Genomic DNA, 19,263 nt, shown 5'->3' with positions numbered 1-19,263 from the left:
TGGAAGCCAAAGCACCCGCTCACCGTCCCTTTCATCATCGTTATCCATCAAACCATAAGCCGTCAAGTCATCCAACTTAAGCAGTAGCTGCGGTAGCCGCAGACCCCTTCTTCACAGGAGTCTCTCTCTTCTGCTCAACCTCATCCTCAGTCCACTCACTCTCAGATTCATCATCATCCTCCTCCGTCTCATCACCCTCAGCATCAGCAGCCGGAGGCGTAATCACCGTGGTCCCATTGCTCACCTTTCTAACCCTCTCCGGCTCACCATCCTCCTCCCCATTGTCATTCTTCCCCTCGTGACCCGACACAGCCGTGGTAGCATCCCCAAGATCACTCCACTTATCCTCCTCCTGTCCCTGGCCCTCCTCATCCTCCTCATCGACCTCAGCCACATTCTCCTTATTATGACCGCCAAGCTCGCCATACCCCTTGGGCTTCCTGACACCAGAGCCAGACGCGGTGCTAGCCCAGCTGGTTTTGCGGTCCTTGCCGAGGGCGGCGGCCGCAGCCGCAACCGCAGCGGCTCTAACACTCTGGCTGCGCTTGAGTCCGCCGGAAGGGAGGTTATTCGTGATCTGGCTGAGGGACAGGATACGCTTGCCAGTGGCGTCCTTAGCAGCCGTGTTGCCGGAACCAGCACTAGCACCAGCATTGGCGCCCGAACCCGATGAAGCACTCTTACCACGGAGCGCTATGTTGACGCCGGCAGCGGCAGCGGCAGCAGCAGCAGCAGCAGCCGCCTCCTTCTGGCCCTGAGCGGTGCTAACCCTCTTCCGACCAACCAGGCCACTGACCCGAGTACTCTTAGCCATGAGCAGGACGCGCGAGTGATCCATAACGCCCTCGAGGATCCTCCTCTCGAGGTTCTCGGCACGAGCCTCCATCTCGTACAGCTCCTCCCTACGCAGCCGTAGCGCCGTATCCAGGCTAGACAGCTCGGCCGCCAGACGAGCCTTCTGCTTGCCGAGGTCTTCGTGTTCAGCACGCAGGGCAGCAAGGCCGTCCTTGAGTCGATCCTCTTCTTCCTTGAGCGAGGACAGGAAGCCGGCACGGATAAGCTCCTGCTCATCGCGGAGAGCAGCGTTGATCTCCTTGAGCTTGGCCTCTTCTTCCAGGAGGTTGGCGAGCAGCTCGATCTTGAACTTTTCGTGATCCTCGCGCAGTTGGGCCTTGTATTGCTCGGATTCTTGGTGGAGCCGGGCCTTGAGCTCGGCGCGGAGCTTCTCCTCTTCCTCCTTGAGCTTGGCACGCAGGTTGTTATTTTCTTCGCGCAGGCGCTGCTCCTCTTCCTTGAGGCCAGCGAGGAAGGTCTCGCGCAGAGCAGCCTGCTCCTTACGCAAATCTTCATTGGCTTGCTTGAGCAGGGCCTCTTCCTCACGAAGGTTGGCCAGGAAGGTCTCCTTGATGACAGCCTGCTCGGCGCGCAGGGCGTCGTTCACCTCCTTCAGGCGGGCTTCCTCTTCCTTGAGGTTAGCCAGGAACTGCTCCTTCATCTTGTCCTGCTCCTCCTTGAGCTGGAGATTCATCTCCATCAGGCGAGCCTGTTCCTCCTTGAGCGTGGCAAGGAACATCTCCTTGAGCTGGTCCTGTTCCTCCTTGAGGACGACATTAGATTCAAGCATGCGCGCGTGTTCTTCCTTGAGGTTGACCAGGAACTGCTCCTTGATGGTTTCATGCTCTTGGACGCGTTTCTCGACGGCCTCCTTGAGCCTGGTCTCCTCGGCCTGCAGCGCCGCAACGAATTGCTCCTTGACACGGGCTTGCTCCTCGGGCAACTTGACTGTGACCTCCTCTCGCAGACGAGCTTCATCCTCCCTGAGGCCAATGAGCATCTTTTCGACCTGCTCCTTCTCCTCCTTCCTCCTCTCTAGCAAAATTGTCATCTCCTCCAGCCTCTTCTCTCTCTCCTCAGCCTCATCAGCAATCTGCTTCGTCTGGGCGGCAATGAAGGCGGCCAGCTGCTCGTGCGACGCTTTGACTTGCTCATGCACTTTCTCTAGAATCTCAAGCTGCTTGAGCTGCTCATCAGCTGTCAGAGCGTGCCCGACAAGCGCATCCAGCTTCTCTTGCACCGCCGAGTCGTCATATTTCTCCGGCTCGGGGTACGGCTCGTTAACGCGGTCCTGGATGGCCATGGCAGCAGCCTTGAGGGTCTCAAACTGCGTCTCAACCATCTTCATAGCCTCCTGGAGGGCATCTAGCACCTTGGGCTGCATCTCAGTAACCTGGCTGTGCACTCTGTCAACCTTGCCAGCCACTTCCTGGACTTTCTCACGGGTAAGCGAGTGCTCGGCCTTGGCTTCGGCATACTGCTCATCGCTCTTGTTGGCCATCTCATCGACACGCAGAAAGACGGTCTTGCTAGCTTCTTCCATCTTCTCCATCGAGTCGGTGACGGTAGCGCCGAGGGTGTCGACCAGGGTCTTGAGCTCCTCGGCGATGGTCTTGGTGCCTGAGACGGCGGCATTGAGCTCAGCATCGCGCGCCTCGCTCTTCTGTGCGCGATCGTCCTGCAGCAGCACGAGCTCTTCATGCTTGGAGATGAGACGCTCGACAGAGTCCTCTATCTTGGCGATCAGCGCGTCCTTGGCAGCCTGGACCTTCTCGTCGAGCTCAGTCTTAGTGCCAACCAAGCCCTGCTTGGCCTCCTCGAACTCAACGCGGACGGTGTTGAGAACCTCCTTGACATCGTCGCTAATAGCCGTGCTCTGCTTCGAAAGCGCATCCTTGACCTTATCAACGCACTTATACAAGGCGTCAATGCCACGCGCACCATCCTCGAGCCGGCCCTTCATGAACTTCTCAAACTCCTCGACCGCAGTCTTGACTTCCTTGACGGTAACACCGACACCGACAATCTCGGCCTGGCGATCCTCTAGGCTCTTGGCACTGGCACTGGCGTACTCGTCGACGCGCTCCCTAAGCTCGGCAATCCGGGTCTCGAGGCCAGAGACATCCTCCTTGCTGGGCAGAGCAGCGATATCCCCCTTCAACACCTCACCGACAATCCCCTTCACCTCCAAGCACAGCGCCTCAACAGCTTCCACATCGGGTTTGGTCACCCTAGCAGGATCAGCCAGCGCCTTATCATACCTCTCCCGCAGTTCCTCAAACCCAGCAATAACCTTACCGGCCAGCTCCCCAACAGCAGCAACATCCTCCTTAGCCGCCAGCTCCTGCACACGCTCCGTAACCCCGCGAAGGGCATCCTTCGCCTCAAGTACCATGCCCTCAATCACCTCCACATTCTCCTTCTTCGGCATCCCCTCCAACTTATCACTCACGCCCCGCAAGGCATCCTTCGCTTCCAGGACCAAAGCCTCGACGGTATCGATGTGGTCCTTGCGCACGGCCTGTTCGCCATCCATAAGGTCATCCAAGCGGGCCTTGGTGTTGCGCAGGATGGTTTCGATAGCTTGGACATCCTCTTTGTTGGCGGTGTCGGTGAGGAGGGGCTCGTTGGTGCGCTTGACGAGGGCGTCGACGTCGGATTGGAGTCTGCGGAGGGATTCTTCGATGCCAGCGGGGAGGGGGGTTGAGGACGGGCTTGTGGGGGAGGCGGCGGAGTCGACGCTCCTAGTCGTCGGCGGAGTTGGAGCCGCCGAGGAGAGGGAAGAGATAGAGGAAGCGATCGTTCCCTTCAGCTCATCGATCTTCACCGCGACCTGGGTAACCAACAACTCCAGATTCTTCACATCCTCCTGCTTAAGCATCTTATCGACCGGCACAAGCGTCTTATCGTTGATCGGGCCAGATAGCGCCTTCTCGCCTTTGAGCTCCTCCTTCAGCTTCTCCAGCTCAGCGCGCATGCCATCCAAGCCCGTGCGAACTGCCTCGATGATCTCATTGTCCTCGATCTCGACAATATTAGGCTTGTCGCGGATGGCATCCAGGCCGGTCTTCATCTCGCCAAAGCCCTCCTGAAGCGCATCCAGGATCTGGTTGAGCCCAGCCAAAGGACGAGCACCAATCTCAGCCTTGAGGCTGCCAATCCCCTCATGCAGGGCCTCGAGCACCTCCTTATGGTCCACCTTCGCGGGGGCAGCAGGCACAATAGACGCGTTGACCAGTTCACGAAGTGACTCGACCTCCTCCTTGACAGCCGTCTTGGAGTCTTTAGCCGCCTTCTCGAGGAGTTTGCCGACTTCGGTGCGGAACGAGTCGAGGCTAGCGACGAGCTTCTCGATGTCGGCAGAGGGCTGGGTTTCAGAACGGACCTTGTCGACATACCCCTCGATATCGAGACGCAGCTTCTCGAAGCCGACGTTGGTCGCCTCGACAATCTCGTCGGTATCGCGGCCATTCTGCTTGGCTTCGTCTTGGAGGGTCTGGAATTCGGCGAGGAGCAGGTCCTTGATTTCGAGCAGACGGGAGATGACTTCCTCGTGGTTCTTGAGCGTCTGCTCCTTGTCGGCGGTTTCAGGGGCAGAAGAAGAAGCGCCCTCAGTAGAGCGGGTGACCACAGCCTTAGACGAGAAATCGAACGCCTCGAGCTCCTTCTTGAGAGCCTCCCCAACCGAGATCTCCTTCAAGCCCTCCTTCACGGCCTCGAGTACATCCCCGCGAGTAAGCAGCTGCTCAGCGGAGCGCGCAACAAACTGGTCGACGACCTGGCGCACGGCGTCGGTAACGCTCTTCTCGACAGTCTCCAGGCCTTGCTTGACGGCATCAGAGACATCGGCCATATTGAGAGCGGGTGCCGTAGCATCAGCGGTGGCAGCACTCTTAGGTACAAGCGCGGTCTTGATTCCCGCCAGATCAGCCTCCTCCAGAGCCGCCTTGACTGCAGCGGCAACATCCTTGCCGATCTGTGCCTCTTCTAGGCCCTTCTTGACCGCAAATGCTACCTCCGCAGCCGTCAAGCCAGCACCCGACTGCTGCTGTTGTTGCTGCGCCTCAGACCGGGGCACGAGGGCCTTAGCATACGCCTCAGAGAAGTCATACCCCTTAACGGCCTTCTCCACGGCAGAAGCAACCTGAGCAACAAGATCCAGGCTCTCAATGCCCTCTTTCACAGCAGAAGCGACATCCACATGGTTAACCTCACTCCTCGGCACAAGACTCGAGCAGGCCGAAACAAAATCAAACTCCTTCAGGGTGCTCTGCACTGCCTGGACAACCTTCTCCGGCAGCTCAACCGTATTGATGCCCTCCCTGACAGCATCGGCAATCTCATCCGACAGATCCAGCGCCTTAAGCCCAGACTTTACAGCAATCTCCACATCAGCCTTTGTCGCGGACGTCGGCACCAGCGCGCCGGCAAAGACGGATCCGAAGTCAAAGTTCTGCAGTCCCTCATTAACCGCGTCAAGGACATCATCTCTAGACACGGTATCAGCCGAAGGAGCCATCGACGAAAGCCCTTCCTTAACAGCAGCAAGGACATCCTCCTTGGCAACACTGCCCTCGGGGACAGGAAACTCAAACTCCTCCAGGCACTCCCTGACGGCATCCATGATCTCTTCCTTGGTAAGCTTGGGGGGGATCTCGACCTTTGGCGGGGTCCATCCCTGAAGGGCCTGTTCAATAACCTGCATGACCTCGTCCTTGGTCGCCCCCGCGGGGCGATCATCCCTTGGCGCATACTCCCTGAGTCCTTCCTGGAGGCAGGTCAAGACCTCTTCGCGCTCGAGGCCAATCTGCTGGATCTCGATCTCAGGCTTGTACTTCTCGAAGGCGTCCTTGACGGCAAGCATGACATCCTCGCGCCGGAGTTCCTGCCCGCGCTGCTTGTTCATCATGGCCTGGGTATCTTTGAGTGCGGCGCGGACGGAGTTGTAGATCTCCTTGTAGTCGAGGTTGGACCAGTCCGAGGCGACCTCAGCGCGGGGCACGCTGCGCGAGCGGACGGAGGATTGTCTGCGGAGGGTGGTACTCATTTGCTGAGACAGATCGCGCAGGGCTTCCTCAACGACGCGGGAGATTTCGGCCTTGGTGGTGGCCGCGATCTCGGCAGGCGTCATGCCAACACTAGCCGCAGTGGCAGACGAGGCCGGGACGACAGCAGTAGAAGTCGAAACACCGGCCCCAGCCCGCTCAGCGACCTGCTCGAGCCGCCTACCAAGCTCCCTGCCCATGCCTAACACCTCGCCCCTCAGCTCCTTGACAAGAGCCTTGACCTCGGCCGTCAGGCCGCCGCCGTGAGCAACACTATCCTTCACGGTCCGCAGCGTGCGCAGCATCTCCTCGCTGGCCTGGCTCTGCTCCTCACTGAAAGCACTCTTCGGCGCGGGCGTCCTGTTCGCAGCCCGCGAAGGCTGGAACGGTAGATGCTCATCATACCCCCACTCTTTACCACTTTCACTACCAGCATGCCCGGCGGGTACAATAGCATTCTGGTTAGCCTGCAGTTGCTCCTTCACAAACTTGGCCACTTCCTCCACCTTCTCACCAGTCGCCAGCCCGGCGAGCTTACTCCCCAGATCATTCAGCCTCGCAAGTAGCGTATCCTGCCCCTCCTTAGTCCCCATCTCCCGAATAATCTTCTCCAACAGTGCCACCTGCGCCGGCGACCCCTCCGAAACTAAGCTCGGGGTACTAAGCATACTCTCGCGTTCCAACGTGGCCGCAAAGCTGTTGGGGCTCGGGATCCGAGGCAGACTGAACGGCCTAGACCCAGTCGACTTGGAAAACTGCGAGGGCGACCCAGGTCCAGCGTTCAACGGCCCGCCGTAGGGATCTTTTGCGGGTGAGGCTTGGGCAGCAGCGGCGGCCGCCGCCTTCTGCGCCTTGACGTCGTTGATCAGTTCGCGAAGACTCTTACGAATGTCCTCGTCGCGGGCGTTGGTCGCTTCCTTGAGGGACATGAGGTCGGTGGCATTGTCGCGGGAGCGGCGGGAGAGGAGCGACATTTCCTTTTGCAGGGAGGCAGCGATGTTGGTGAGGGTCAAGATCTGGCTGGCGAGGGCTTCCAGGGATTGGGACTGAGAACCGCTGCCGGGCTTAGGGAGGGAGGAGTTGGTGATATCGGCGAGGGTGCTGTCGATGGACGAGGCGGGGGTAGGTTCTTTAGGAGGGTTGATGTTGAGAGAGGATGCGGTGCTGTGCAAGCTCGAGTTACTACTCTGCGTGCTCATGCTGTGCAGAGCCTGCATGGTCGCGCTCTGGGGCGGCGCATTTTCGCCCAGGATAGGCTGGTGATGGGCCGGGCGGCGCACCGCAGGACGAATGATGGGCGTCAGGCTGGGGCCGGGCTTGGGCGTGTTAGAGCTGGAGTTGCTGCGCTCGCGGTGGTGGTCGTGGGCATCATCTCTCGGCTCGGAGAGGAATACCGACTCTCTCCCGCGCAACGGGGTAGTCGGCCTGTCAGAGTTAGACTTCTCGGGCGATCGTGGCGCCGGCGGGGCGAGACTCTCCTGGCTAGCACGAGCATTGGCCTCGATCATCATGCTCATATCCCTGACGGAGGGCGGGCCCAGGCTCTGCATGCGGCGGTGTTGGGCCGTCCGTAAGGGGGCAGGACGATCCGGGTTGGTGTTGTCGACGGGGATGGTGCTGCGCTTGGTCAGCGGCGGCGGCACCAGCGATGCGTTCTCGCGCGCCTTTTCAGCTAGCGCGGCGTGGGCTGCCTGCACGACCGAGCCGGTCGCCTTGGACGTCGACACGCCGGGCGATTGGGGGTTCAGAGGGAGCGGGGGAGGGGCCCGGTCGGGGTCGGATGAGTCCCACCTGTGCGTGTCAGCAGAGTTCATGAGACCAAAGTCCGAAGAAGAGGACTCACATTGGCACGTTGCGGCCGTGATCGATGCTCCCGGCGTGCTGGTGCCTCGGTGGGCGATCTAGAAAGTCGCGAGGGGCATCCCTCTCGATAGGCGGCATTGTGTTTCAATCTCTCTTCTTGTAGGTTGTAATCTGAACAAAGGTACGCGATATGGTCGGGTTAAGGTAATGGGGTATCACGGTAGGAAGGGAAGCCAATCGGGTCGTAAGGTAGAGAGAAGAATCGTCGGTAGTCGTAATCGTAACCGTCCAGTCGTGCTCAGGTTCGTCAAGACAACAAACAACCGTTACCGTCGCAAGTAGTGTAACCGAGTGGAAGGCACGGACTATTTCTGCGGCGTGGAAGTCGCTTACTTTCGACGATCGAAGCAACAACAACAGAGAGGCCAGGCGCCCCTGGGTGCCGATTCGATCGAGTGCCAGACTCCCAGTCCTCCTCGGCCCGAAACAAAGGGCAAAAAGTAAACAACTGCTGCAAGGCAACAACTTCGTGGAACTTTCACACCAGCCGCAGCACTGCGATGCTGGCTTGCTGTGGAGTAAAGGAGGAGTTAGGGGAGGAATGTTTTTTGCAGGAAGCAAAAGGGAAAAAAAAACAAAACAAAAAAGAGACTGTGGCCAGGATGCAGGCAGGGCGTGCTCGCTTCTTGACCGACTTCTTAACACACCCAGCCGTCCACTTTCCACGCCAGCACTTCAGTCCACACACACCTGCACGCCAACCAAAACCAAGCGTTCGGGCCCAACCTATCAACAGCCCGGCCCCCCTGTGCTGGCGCCCGCTCCGCAGCCTGCAGCCAATTGCCTGGCGTCGTTTCTGTTGACGCTTGCTGCGGGTTCCCTGGGCAACCGGGCCCTTTGCGCCGGGGGTCAACCCTGCTTTCAGCCAATCAAGTCATTGTGCCCGCGGGAGCACCCGTTTGGGTGGCGGGGGTGGAGGGGCTGGGTCTTATCGATAAGAGAAGCTTGGGGAGGGTGCGCGGCTGGGGTGGCCCCTCCTGCGGTGGTGGTGGGGCCTGGCGTGCCGCGCGCGCTGGGTGTCGTGTCACTTTGGGTCGCGATTCTCGAGCGGTGGCTGGCGCTTGTTGGTGCTCTCTGGGAGGGGGGAGGGGGGGAGGCGGAAGGATGGGGCTCGATGTGATGAGACGTATGTTTCGGCTGTGTGATAGGAACGTTGTGTGGAGCCAAAAACATTGATGATGGTAGGAGTTGATACAATGCTCATATACTGGGCAATTCATGTTGGTCTGTGAATGCCTTCAGATTTGATTTTTCTACTCTAATCTATACCACCAATTTCGCATCAGCCTTCGCCGGCCTCTCCCCAAAGATGGTGCTCCCGATCCGGACCTCACTGCTCCCCATAGCAATAGCACCCTCGAAGTCCTCGCTCATACCCATGCTCAACTCCAACTTTTCACTCTCAATCCCCAGCTCCTTAGCCACCAGATCCCTCTGCTCCTTCAGCAGCGCAAAATCTTCATTTTCATTCTCCGGTGTGGTCGCCACACTCCTGGCAATCGCGCCGATAGTCATCAGACCCAGCAGATTCAAGTTCGGGCACTCGTTGACAATGGCCTTGCAAACCTTGACTACCTCTTCTCCCGGCGCACACCCAGACTTGGATTCCTCGCCCGACGTGTTGACTTGCACGTGAACGTTGATCTTGGCGATGCTCGGATCCGCCTTGATCTGCTCGCCGCGATGCTTATCGAGGAGCTGAGCCTTGTTGACAGAGTCGATGCTCGACACGCACCAGAGGTTGGGAATCCGGGCTAGTTCTTTGCAGCGGCCTGTCTCTGAGTTAGCATGCATTCCCATCATCATTGACTAAAGTATAAGAAGGAAAGGGTAACTATACCAGATTGCAGCCCGCCGATAAAATGCCACTGAATGCTGCGCGGCAGCATCTTGGCCTTCTGCGCCAGCTCCTGCGCATAGTTCTCACCAAAGTGAGTGTGCTTCAGCGGCGACTCATGCAGCGCCAAAATGTCGTTGGCCGGCTTGAGCTTGGACACGGCGACGAGCCGAACCTGGGAAGCTGTCAGCCATCGTCGTCACTCTCATTCATTGACCCCTCCCCTCCCCCCCCCCCGCCTTCAAAGATAATGAACACAAAGCTAAAGGGAAAACTTACGGCCCGCCCCTTGGCCACCGCAGCAATCCGCTCCTGGACGGCCTGCAGCTGCGAGACGAGGGCTGCCGCCCGTGCCGGATCAATCTTCATTTCCGTCTGTTGATCGCTCATGATGAATGGAGGTTTGCCCCATCCCACTCTATCTCAATGAGGTCGATGGGCATTCTCGTCTTTTCCTTTCCCCACCTTCGTAATATTTCAGTAAATTACAGCATGCATTACGGTAAAGATCATGGAGGGGTAAAGTAAACAAATAAACCCTGGCTTCATTAGGGGAAGAGGGTGGCTGGGAAACTCATCCACTTCACGTGCAAGCCAGTTGTTAGCTCCGATTCAAGGTTGCAGGGAAGCCAGACCATTTTGATGCGACCAGGCAGCTGTGGATAATGCTGTCACTAAGTGCATGCAGATGCATGCACTCCGCAACGTTTGTATGCACATCACCAACCATGTCGTCGTTGGGCCCTTGTCCTCCACCCAGTCTCATATGGAAAGCTCCATTGCAGAAGCAAGATCATCCCTGGTGGTTGCTCAATCTAATGATAAGACGATACATCCACTCTGTCCGGATTTAGGGTGGTCCAAAAACAACGACGAGAGCACCGCATTCGAGGTCCAAGGGGACTGAACATCCTAGGACGGTCTGTGGTTAGTTGAGCTTTAGGTGACTTGTTTGATTGAAGAGGGTATATTAGTTGGATTCTTTACCTTGCCACGGAGCGCTTCAGTAACTAGCATTATGTTTAATGCTTTGTTTTCGATGTTTGATGTTACACAATGATGCCAATGTCATTTTCAGCCGGCAGCAACGAGGTTAAAATTGCAAGACAGACTGCAAGCGTCGAGAACTTAGCAACAAATCAGCGATGCTGTATCGAACTCTCCGGTTTTTTTTTTTGAAAGGAACAAGGAGTGTGCAACTGGAATTCTTAGTCAATTCAATCAGTTCAACGTTCGAACTGCCGTAGTGAAGGCTACCTTAATCTTGAAAATCGCAGTTTCCAATGGAGGTATGGCATGTCGTTGACAGCAAGCCTCAGGATTGTTGTCACATTAATTACGGGAAATGGTAAAATTTTCTCTTGCAGCTTAAAATGGTGTTGAAAGTGACTAATGAAAACTCAGTGCAGAGCCCAATAATTGGGATGGCACTCGGTTGCCTCAGGCCGCTGTGGCAGTGGCAGAATAGAGAGCTTCTGTGTTCCCTCAATGGCCTGTGCAGCTACACAATCACTTGGAAAGCATGATTAAATGGGGCAAAAAAGACGAAAAAGAGAAGTAAAAGCAGGGATAGAACCAGGCACTCCTCATAGTAACCAAGATCTGTGGTGTTCTACAAGACAACCACATCTTATGGTTTACCTTTGTGCCGGTTTCGATCTACACTTGCTTTGGCAATGGATGGAATGAGGAAGTGGTTATAAGTAGTTGCGATTTTGTATAAAGGAGGAAGTCTGCCAATTGCCCAGCACAATTCACTTTTTTTTTCCCGTATTGTCATCAACCAACAACAGGAGTCTGAAATCCTTGGTCTTCGACTGCCGACAAAGAAAAGACACTTGGTTTTCCGAGGCTGATAACCATGTCTCGAACAATTAGCATCTTTGTAGAAAATCGGCTTCGATTATGATTCTACCCAGATTTACGTGGCTAAACCTATAAGAATAGTGACCAGTTTGTGGTACGTTACAACCACTCTCAGGGTTTTGTTTACTGTTTATCAACATTGACGCCTTGTTGAGATATCATATCCAACTGCTACTCCGTCATCTGATCAAATGGTGCCTGCATGTCAAGGTTGTAATGCCAATCTCAACAATTTTACACTTGATGCCTTTGATCCCTTGGCAGGCTTCCAGAGCAGTCTGTCTGCGTACAACAGAGTGAACATGAACTCTTTTTCAAAGCGAAATGGGGTTCAGGTAACACGATCGAGACATGGCTGACCATACAAAGAGTACTTTGTCGTTAAAGACACATCGCGATGAAGACCGCGAGACTACTTGCTTCTTAGATCTAACATTTGACATTGCAGTTGCTGAGCATTTGACTTTTTGCTCCAAGCATTCTCATTGAGATCGACTGCAGTTGTTCCGACATACACCTGAGTCTGGCAAGAAACCAACTTTGGGACTTGAAGGACCAAGTTGCCACGCATATAGTATGATTCTCAACTCTCAGTTCAATCCAAATAATGGGTTCCGTCTTCCAATGTATTGCACCACAAGGTTTTTTTGTGCTTTATCGAGGCGCACATGCTTCCGTTTTAATCGCCAACTTCACATCTCACTGTCCAACAATCTCCCCACCTCAGCCTTTCTCTGTTACCAACCGTTCTTCCTTTTCGTATTTGGCCACACTCTCCCCTCAACAACATATCAACCTGGTAATTTGCTGTGATCTGAGCCTTGGGACCGTTTAGTAACTGTCAGAGCCCAAACACACATCTTACTGAGTACAGCTAAGCCAACATGCCCCAAAGACCTCGCAAACCTGTTCACAGGCAGAGCAAGCCTGTCAAGCAGGATGGCCATACAGACTCTGGAACAGCCACGAGTTCTAAGGATGCCTTGTCAACCTCCCATGGCACATATTCCAAGCGATCCAAAGAAAACTCCATACTTCCTAGACCCAGAGCAATTTTACACCAAAACCCGGTGCCAAAGCCCTCAAAGTCTGGGCAGAACACTTGCCTGCATGGTCTTATAGGAAACTACTCTAGTCGCGCCGCTGCAAACACAACTAACACCAACAGCACTATTTCCAATGCTACTTCAAGCTGGTCTAACGCTGCCGTCGACTTGCCTGTGGCACACGCCGCTCAAGGAAGTAAAAGGGGAAATGCGAAAGCTGATCTTTTCTGCGAAGTGTCCGGCTCGGTTAGGAACAAGCCGGAGTCTGGCGGCCAGAATCTAAACAACACTAGTTTGGCTCCTTTGCCTGTTACTGGACCACAAGGCCGACGAAGGGGTAAAAATGGCAAGACTTCGAAGCCAAGCAGTAAAAGGGAAAGGGGGCTTGAAGTTATGCAAAGGCCGCAACTCGGCCAGCCCCAAAACGCCGTAGGTCTGGGTCTGGCAAACGTGAGAAGCACAATCGCATCGTTATTGGAGACGACGGCCTCCAATGACCAACAACATAAACCCCATCTGCTCGTCACAAGTGATCTGTTGCCGACTTTCCCAGACAACGACCAGCCAAACGCTAAAGATCAAGTAGCTGGGCCCCAAACCGCAAGTCTGCCCAATTCCAAGACCAAACGGTCTTGTGGTGGCAGGAAGACAAAGCAAAACACTCATTCTCAACATCTTTGCAATACTCCGAACAACCACAAACGCACCAGTAATGAATCCAAAAGCATGTCTGCCGAGACTGGAGCTACTCAAAACAAAGCCCCTGCTGGAGCCTCGGCATCTCACAAGCTTCCTGTAGCTCGACGCCCACAAAAACGTTACAAGTCCTCTCTGGAAGTGGCATCAGTTCTTGCTGCAGCTCTTGCAGCCGCCACGGGTGCAGAAACAACCGCAAGAGCAACCGCTCGGGGGTCTATGCATCAGGCAGATAAGGCCAACGAGGACGGAGGATCCCTCGAAGGACCGGTCTGTTTTACTCCCGCTGACCTCCTTTCCGAGCACAACCGTCGTAGCCTCAAGTCAAACCAAGCCGTCACGGTCTTTCCGACGGGTCTTCTCCCACCTATTGAGTTTGACGCCTGCCCTCACACATCCTCTGGATATAAACTCGACTGGGATGAGGACCGCGATGCGTGTGCGGCACTTCCGCCAATTACAGATCGCAAGACCACTCGCAAACCTGTCATCAAGTCCGCCAAGAAGCCCAGCTTCAAGGCCAAAGGAAATACTAGGACCAAGACCAATGGCAAAACCAACTCCGAGCCCCCAGCTAACACCAAGCGTAAAAAGACAGCCAAATTGACGACACCGGAAGACAAAGAGACGCGGTACCTCCCAGTAAATGCGTATCTTGCTCCCAGCAACATAGATCCTAACCAACTGCAGGCCACCCAGTTGGCATCCTTGGCGTTGCAGGAGGTTATTGAAGACCCGGACTTTTGACGTCAGGGTGGTATGAGGTAGGGCTGATCGATGGATAGGGATAAACTTACGGGAGGACTGGGAATGGCGAAGGGGAACGAAATGAGGACAAGAGAAAAGTGAGGAAGAGAGGATCAAAAACGAGATATGGAAGAAATGAAGATGATTGCACGCTCCTGAACTTGGAGTTTCAAGCCTGATTTCTGCCTCTCGATTTGCAGGTCCAGTCTTCTTTCCATTATTCAGTCATTTATTTTCTCTCCATTCCTTTTACTTAGTCTTCCATTCTTCCTTTTATTCCCTTGTCTTTCTTTGGTCTTCATTTTTCATTCGTTTTTGCCTAATTTTGCGACTGAACCGAAGAAAACTATTCCACAACATGAATTAAAAGTAAGAACAAAGAGGGGGAGGAAAGAGAGGTCGAGGAGATAAGAGACCTACCAGCGAACAACGAGAGCTCGCAGCATAGTGTCGGAACTTACTGGAGGTGCGAAGGCCTGGCCATTGAACCCACGTAGGCTTGAAGCTGCTGCAACAGGGGACAACTTCACCTGGAATCATGTCGTCGTTAGGATCAACCATTAGCTGAGAAAGGGGCTCACACTTGCAATGATTTCAAAGCTGCTGCCGAACCTTAAGAGCATTGCTTCCCAGGTAGCACAAACTGTAATCATACGTCTTTGATCCTCTCAGCGAATTGGCATGACTGCGAGTTCAACAGCTCGATGTCCAACAAGACATCAAGCCATACACACCCAGGTAACAACGGGGGAAACTGAACCGTATACTACTAAGCACATATTATAACCTATCCCATTCCTATCCACAACAATTCCCCATACGTAAGCTAGCACTAAAAAGAACCCAACAGCACAACCCCAGGCCATATCATCCATCTTCATGACACCAATGACATACACGGAATACGCCCAACGCCTGCTTACCTTCCAGCCAACAATATTACCCACATCCGTCCATCCGTTCATTCATTCATCATTCTCGGGTGAGTTCACCTTTGCGACGGCGGCACCGGCGCAGGCGGCATGTTCCGAATCTGCTTGATCAAAAACTCCCGCTCATCAATAAACTGCTCATCATCGGTCCGATCCTCCAGAAAATGCGACAAGAAATGCAACAGCTTCTCCCTGTTCATAATCAAGATCTTCTGCACGGGGATCGACTTATTGGGGTTGGCCACAAAGACTTTAAAGACGTGGAAGCCCTCGTACTGTACCATCTTGCGGTCGTCGCGCAGCAGGTTCATGCAGATCTTGAGGTGCTCGCCGCGGTCCACGTAGGCGGTCATGACGTTGTAGTTGGAGCGGTCGAGCAGGATCTCGCCGAGGAGCTTGATGGATTGGCGCTTGGTCACGTAGCTGTTGGATTGGACCAAGATGGTGTTGTATTTGCTGAAGAAGAGCTCGAAGTTGGTGGCTAGGTAGCGAGGGACGAGTTCCTTGTGCTTGGTGAGCAGTTCCTAACCAGCGTCAGCTGCATCGCCTCCTGGAAGCATTGCGAGGGGTTACCTACCCGGAACGTAGTAAACGCATCCGCGCTAACCTCAAAACTACTCTTATCAATCCACTCAAAAAACTGCCAGAACACGCCCTTCCCGCTCTGCTGCCGATTCCAATCAATTGCCTGCACACCTCGCACACTACTCCCCGGCTCCTCGCCGTCATCATACAGTATCACGGCAGCCGCTGCCTCATTCTTGATCACCTCCCTCAACACGGTCCCCGCTGGCGTGGCACTCTCCTTGTGATCATACCCCCTGCACAGCTCGATCAGCACCTGGGGACGTCTCTCCACCACGTACGCCAGCGCATAGGGCTCGGGGCGCTGCGGCGCGGCGTGGTAGTGCTGGCTGCTGGTGTGCGCGAGGAGGTGGTTGGGGGGCCGGAAGCGGAAGACGTAGGAGAAGATGACTTGGGTGTCTTTGCGGGATTCGAAAGGCAGGCGGTAGAGGTTGACGGCGAGGAGGTAGAGGAGGTCTTCTTCGATCAGGCCGTTGACGAGTTGGAAGATTTGGTCGGGGTTTGCTTCTTGGTCTATGGGAGAGGAACAGTTAATACCTCGACTGAGTTTGACTCGGGAATCCCCCCGGCGGAGGGAGGAAAGGGAAGGGGATGAGACACGTACCGTGGGTGCCCTGCAAGAGCTGCTTCATCTGTGACAGCACCTTGGCGAGCTCCTCGGCCTAGTATATCCCACACGCGTCAGCGACATGCCTGTCAAGTCCTTGCGTTGGGGATTTGGACCCAATCTTATAAGGCATTCCATTGTTTGTGCATATTGATTACCTTTGTAGCCCCCTGCGGCCCCTCTAGCTTGGTGACATGCTCCCTCGCCTGGCGGGCGAGGTCAGCGCCGTTTGTCTTTGCGCGCGTCCTCGAGAAGAAAAACGACATGTTTACTGTAGCTTTTCTTCTCTATTCCTCCTCTTTCAAAGCCTCTGCTCGTCTTTGATCTCGCTTAATTCTTCTCGTATGGTTCGAGTCGAGTCGAATCGATCGGTCGTCAATCGTCCGTGAGTCAACTTCGCAAACAAACGCCGCCGTTCATCAGTTCGATCCGGATAACAGCTTCGCTTCTCTTTAATCCGTCCTTCGAAAGCCTCCGCCAGTTTACCTTGCCTTGCCTCGCTGACCTGAGCTTCGCAGCGTTGTGCAGTTAAGTGGAACGATCCGATCCGATCCCTCTTGTGCTTCTCTTTATATCCCTGTTTCCTGGAAAGTTCCAAAGCTCCTCGCAAGCGCCAACACTTCTCTCTTTACACTTCACAGCACAGGTTCGCCTGCGGCTGAATTAGCGACGAAGGGGGCAAGCAGCCAATCAACAATCCAATGTCAAAAGACAACAAGCGCAGCGAACGGACCTTGAGGACCGGATGGGGACCCCTCAGCGCCGGGTCCTGGGTCCTAGTGGGCGGGGAAGAGAAAAAGAACCAAACAAAATCCGCCTGCAATCCAATGAATCGAATCGACCGACAAAAGGACGACCCAGCAACTGGGTGTCCTTGGACAGCAGCAGCACCGACAACAATGACGATGCGAAACTCTTATCTCTGGATTGATCTAGCAAAATGCATTTCTTCCGTTTCAATGTCGCGAAATGAGTTGATCGATTGTTCGAGGGATTGTCCCGCTCTTCGATAGGAGCTGTTGCCATGATGTCACAGTGTACTGTGGCCACTGTGCAGGCCAGGTTCATGTCGCTGATTCCCGGGCAACCAGATGGAGGGGACCATTCCACCAGCAAGGCACCCACAGCATCACCAACCCAGCCTTCACGATGCCAATGATGGAATTAGACGAGGTTTCAATACAGTTAGATTGAAGTCCGTGTTTTTCTAGATAGGTAGGATAACAAAACGCCGCTCGATTTGATAAACAGAATATCAATGGCTTTGTGTAACCAAGATAACAGCCGCCGAGTAAAATTGATGACCGTTGGACAACTAGTCCGATTGAGCTACAGGTCGAAAGCTTCTGTTCGAAAACCTACATATGTCTACGGCCTACGGTAAAACAAATAGCATCTACGCATGTTCCTCGCCTTCAAACCCCCGATATCATCGATAATCTCCATGGAAGTCTGCAGGCGAGAGCTAGAAAGTGCTGGTGAACACCATCTGCTGGGTTTGCTCTTCGCTAGTCGTATACCTCGGGAACCATGGGTCTAGTGGTTAACAAGGAGATAACCTAGCGGTTGATATCCTACCTTTGTGGGTCGGGAGCATTGGAGATACTTGCATTATCCGGAAAATGTCGTTCAATATGGTCAACCTACCTGTTCAGCAAGGAATCAAAAACATCAGGGAGCGACACTATTTGGCTTCCCTGTAGACCAGCATCGACACAACGCAGTCAATCAGTCAGTCACGCGAGAGTCAAGAAGTGGGAAAGCCGTTGCGGTCGATCTATCGCAATCGGCACAAGGGCTTCGGGAGAACCTCCCATGGAGCATTTCACAAGTAGCAAGCGCAGCAACACGACAGCGGCAAGCATTTGTGAAATGGCCATAGAGAACAAAGTCTCGATTCGTTGACTCTCTGCATCTGGATTCCGGATTTTCCCCTGCGCTGTCATGACGCCTCGTAATAGTCGTCAAATGACAGCCGCCAAACCATGCAAAACCGTTTTCAGAGATGCCGCAAGGAGCGCCAGCGCTGACCAGCGTCGCGGTCTGGCGAGCTAATGCCGTCTGCGGAATGCGCGTGGGTATATTGCTTTTGTGTTCCCGAACCGAGTTACTTCGTCATCATGGCGCGTTTTTTGATCCACACCCCAGTTGAAGAGCTGTCAACAGCTCATTCAAGCAGCAGTCTTCTTGCCCTTGGCCTTGGCGACCTGCTCGCGGCCGGCCTTGATGCGGGCAAGGATGTTCTCGCGGTCCTTGTCGAGGTGCAGCTTGGTAATGACCACGTTGCTGGGGTGGATGCCGATGGGCACAGTCTGACCGGTGGCCTTCTCGCGGGTGACGCGCTCGACATGGATGACGTACTTGAGGCGGTACACCGAGGTGACCTTGCCCTCCTTGTCCTTGTGGGCGCCGCGAACGATCTGGACCTCGTCGCCCTTGCGGATGGGGATGCTCCGGACCTGCAGCGGTTAATCTCTACTCTAGGCCTCAATCCGAACCTTGTGAGGGAACCTACGTTGTACTTCTCACGGAGCTCCTTGCTGAGCGGAGCGCTCATGATGACGCGGCGCACGCTCGAGGGAGCGGAGAAGTGCGCCTTGCGCGCCTTGCGGCGGGAGGAAGAGACGGCTAAACTACTGTCAATCATCCATCCTGATGATAATTCAAACGTTCAAGTAGTTACTTACTAGGGCGGACCTTCATTTTTATTGTTGTGCCGACGGAGGACAAGGAGGTCGAGTTGTCTTATGGATCGCCGTGATCTTGGGGAGAAGGAAAATTTGAAAATGGAAGGGTCTTTTGTGGGCGGAATTTTGAGTGTGCGCTCCGGCAGAATCTTACCGCCTTCCTCTGTGGGGTAGCGGTGCCAGCTGACCGCGGTTGACAAAGGGTGGGTCCATTTTTGGAGGACTAGACTCAACGCCAGATATCATCACCAATATTGTTGTCCTTAGGTTTCGACCACTTCACTATTTAATTTGTATCACTACTGGAAACCTGGATGATGCAGGTTCCATAGGGTATTGAATTACTCGGGAAGACACAAACACGCGGACAGGATCAATCATGGGCAGCACACAGGACGCAAAGGGGGCGAAGGTTAATAAGACATTATATGCCTTTGTAGCCTCTTTGATTATACTTTACAGGCCCGATCCAATCATTTCTCAATCCAAAACCGTTGCCGAATCCAAGACCAAAACCC

At 54.6% G+C, this 19,263-nt stretch overlaps 5 protein-coding genes across 5 annotated transcripts; 1 reads left to right on the top strand and 4 right to left on the bottom strand.

Annotated features, from left to right (window-relative positions):
• Positions 1 to 76: 76 nt before the first annotated feature.
• On the bottom strand, positions 77 to 7,820 carry CTHT_0007400 (uncharacterized protein; the record flags this gene model as incomplete). The annotated part of the gene is made up of 2 exons (XM_006691208.1): positions 77 to 7,670; positions 7,723 to 7,820. The coding sequence occupies 2 exons, from the start codon at positions 7,818 to 7,820 to the stop codon at positions 77 to 79; spliced, it is 7,692 nt and encodes a 2,563-aa protein (XP_006691271.1).
• Positions 7,821 to 9,005: 1,185 nt separating this feature from the next.
• Positions 9,006 to 9,969, bottom strand: CTHT_0007390 (alanine racemase-like protein; the record flags this gene model as incomplete). The annotated part of the gene is made up of 3 exons (XM_006691207.1): positions 9,006 to 9,514; positions 9,583 to 9,754; positions 9,859 to 9,969. 3 exons carry the CDS (start codon positions 9,967 to 9,969, stop codon positions 9,006 to 9,008), a joined length of 792 nt encoding a protein of 263 aa, XP_006691270.1.
• A 2,360-nt stretch (positions 9,970 to 12,329) lies between these two features.
• CTHT_0007380 (uncharacterized protein) lies at positions 12,330 to 13,934 on the top strand (the record flags this gene model as incomplete). Its single annotated transcript, XM_006691206.1, has 1 exon — positions 12,330 to 13,934. One exon carries the CDS (start codon positions 12,330 to 12,332, stop codon positions 13,932 to 13,934), a length of 1,605 nt encoding a protein of 534 aa, XP_006691269.1.
• A 988-nt stretch (positions 13,935 to 14,922) lies between these two features.
• Positions 14,923 to 16,324, bottom strand: CTHT_0007370 (uncharacterized protein; the record flags this gene model as incomplete). Its single annotated transcript, XM_006691205.1, has 4 exons — positions 14,923 to 15,390; positions 15,444 to 15,964; positions 16,056 to 16,113; positions 16,217 to 16,324. 4 exons carry the CDS (start codon positions 16,322 to 16,324, stop codon positions 14,923 to 14,925), a joined length of 1,155 nt encoding a protein of 384 aa, XP_006691268.1.
• Positions 16,325 to 18,229: 1,905 nt separating this feature from the next.
• CTHT_0007360 (60S ribosomal protein uL24) lies at positions 18,230 to 18,761 on the bottom strand (the record flags this gene model as incomplete). Its single annotated transcript, XM_006691204.1, has 3 exons — positions 18,230 to 18,517; positions 18,574 to 18,686; positions 18,746 to 18,761. The coding sequence occupies 3 exons, from the start codon at positions 18,759 to 18,761 to the stop codon at positions 18,230 to 18,232; spliced, it is 417 nt and encodes a 138-aa protein (XP_006691267.1).
• Between the last annotated feature and the right edge of the window lie 502 nt (positions 18,762 to 19,263).

The sequence above is a fragment of the Thermochaetoides thermophila genome (genome assembly GCF_000221225.1).
Source record: "Thermochaetoides thermophila DSM 1495 unplaced genomic scaffold scf7180000011806, whole genome shotgun sequence".
Lineage (NCBI taxonomy): Eukaryota > Fungi > Ascomycota > Sordariomycetes > Sordariales > Chaetomiaceae > Thermochaetoides > Thermochaetoides thermophila.
This window is presented reverse-complemented; position numbering and strand designations above follow the sequence as displayed.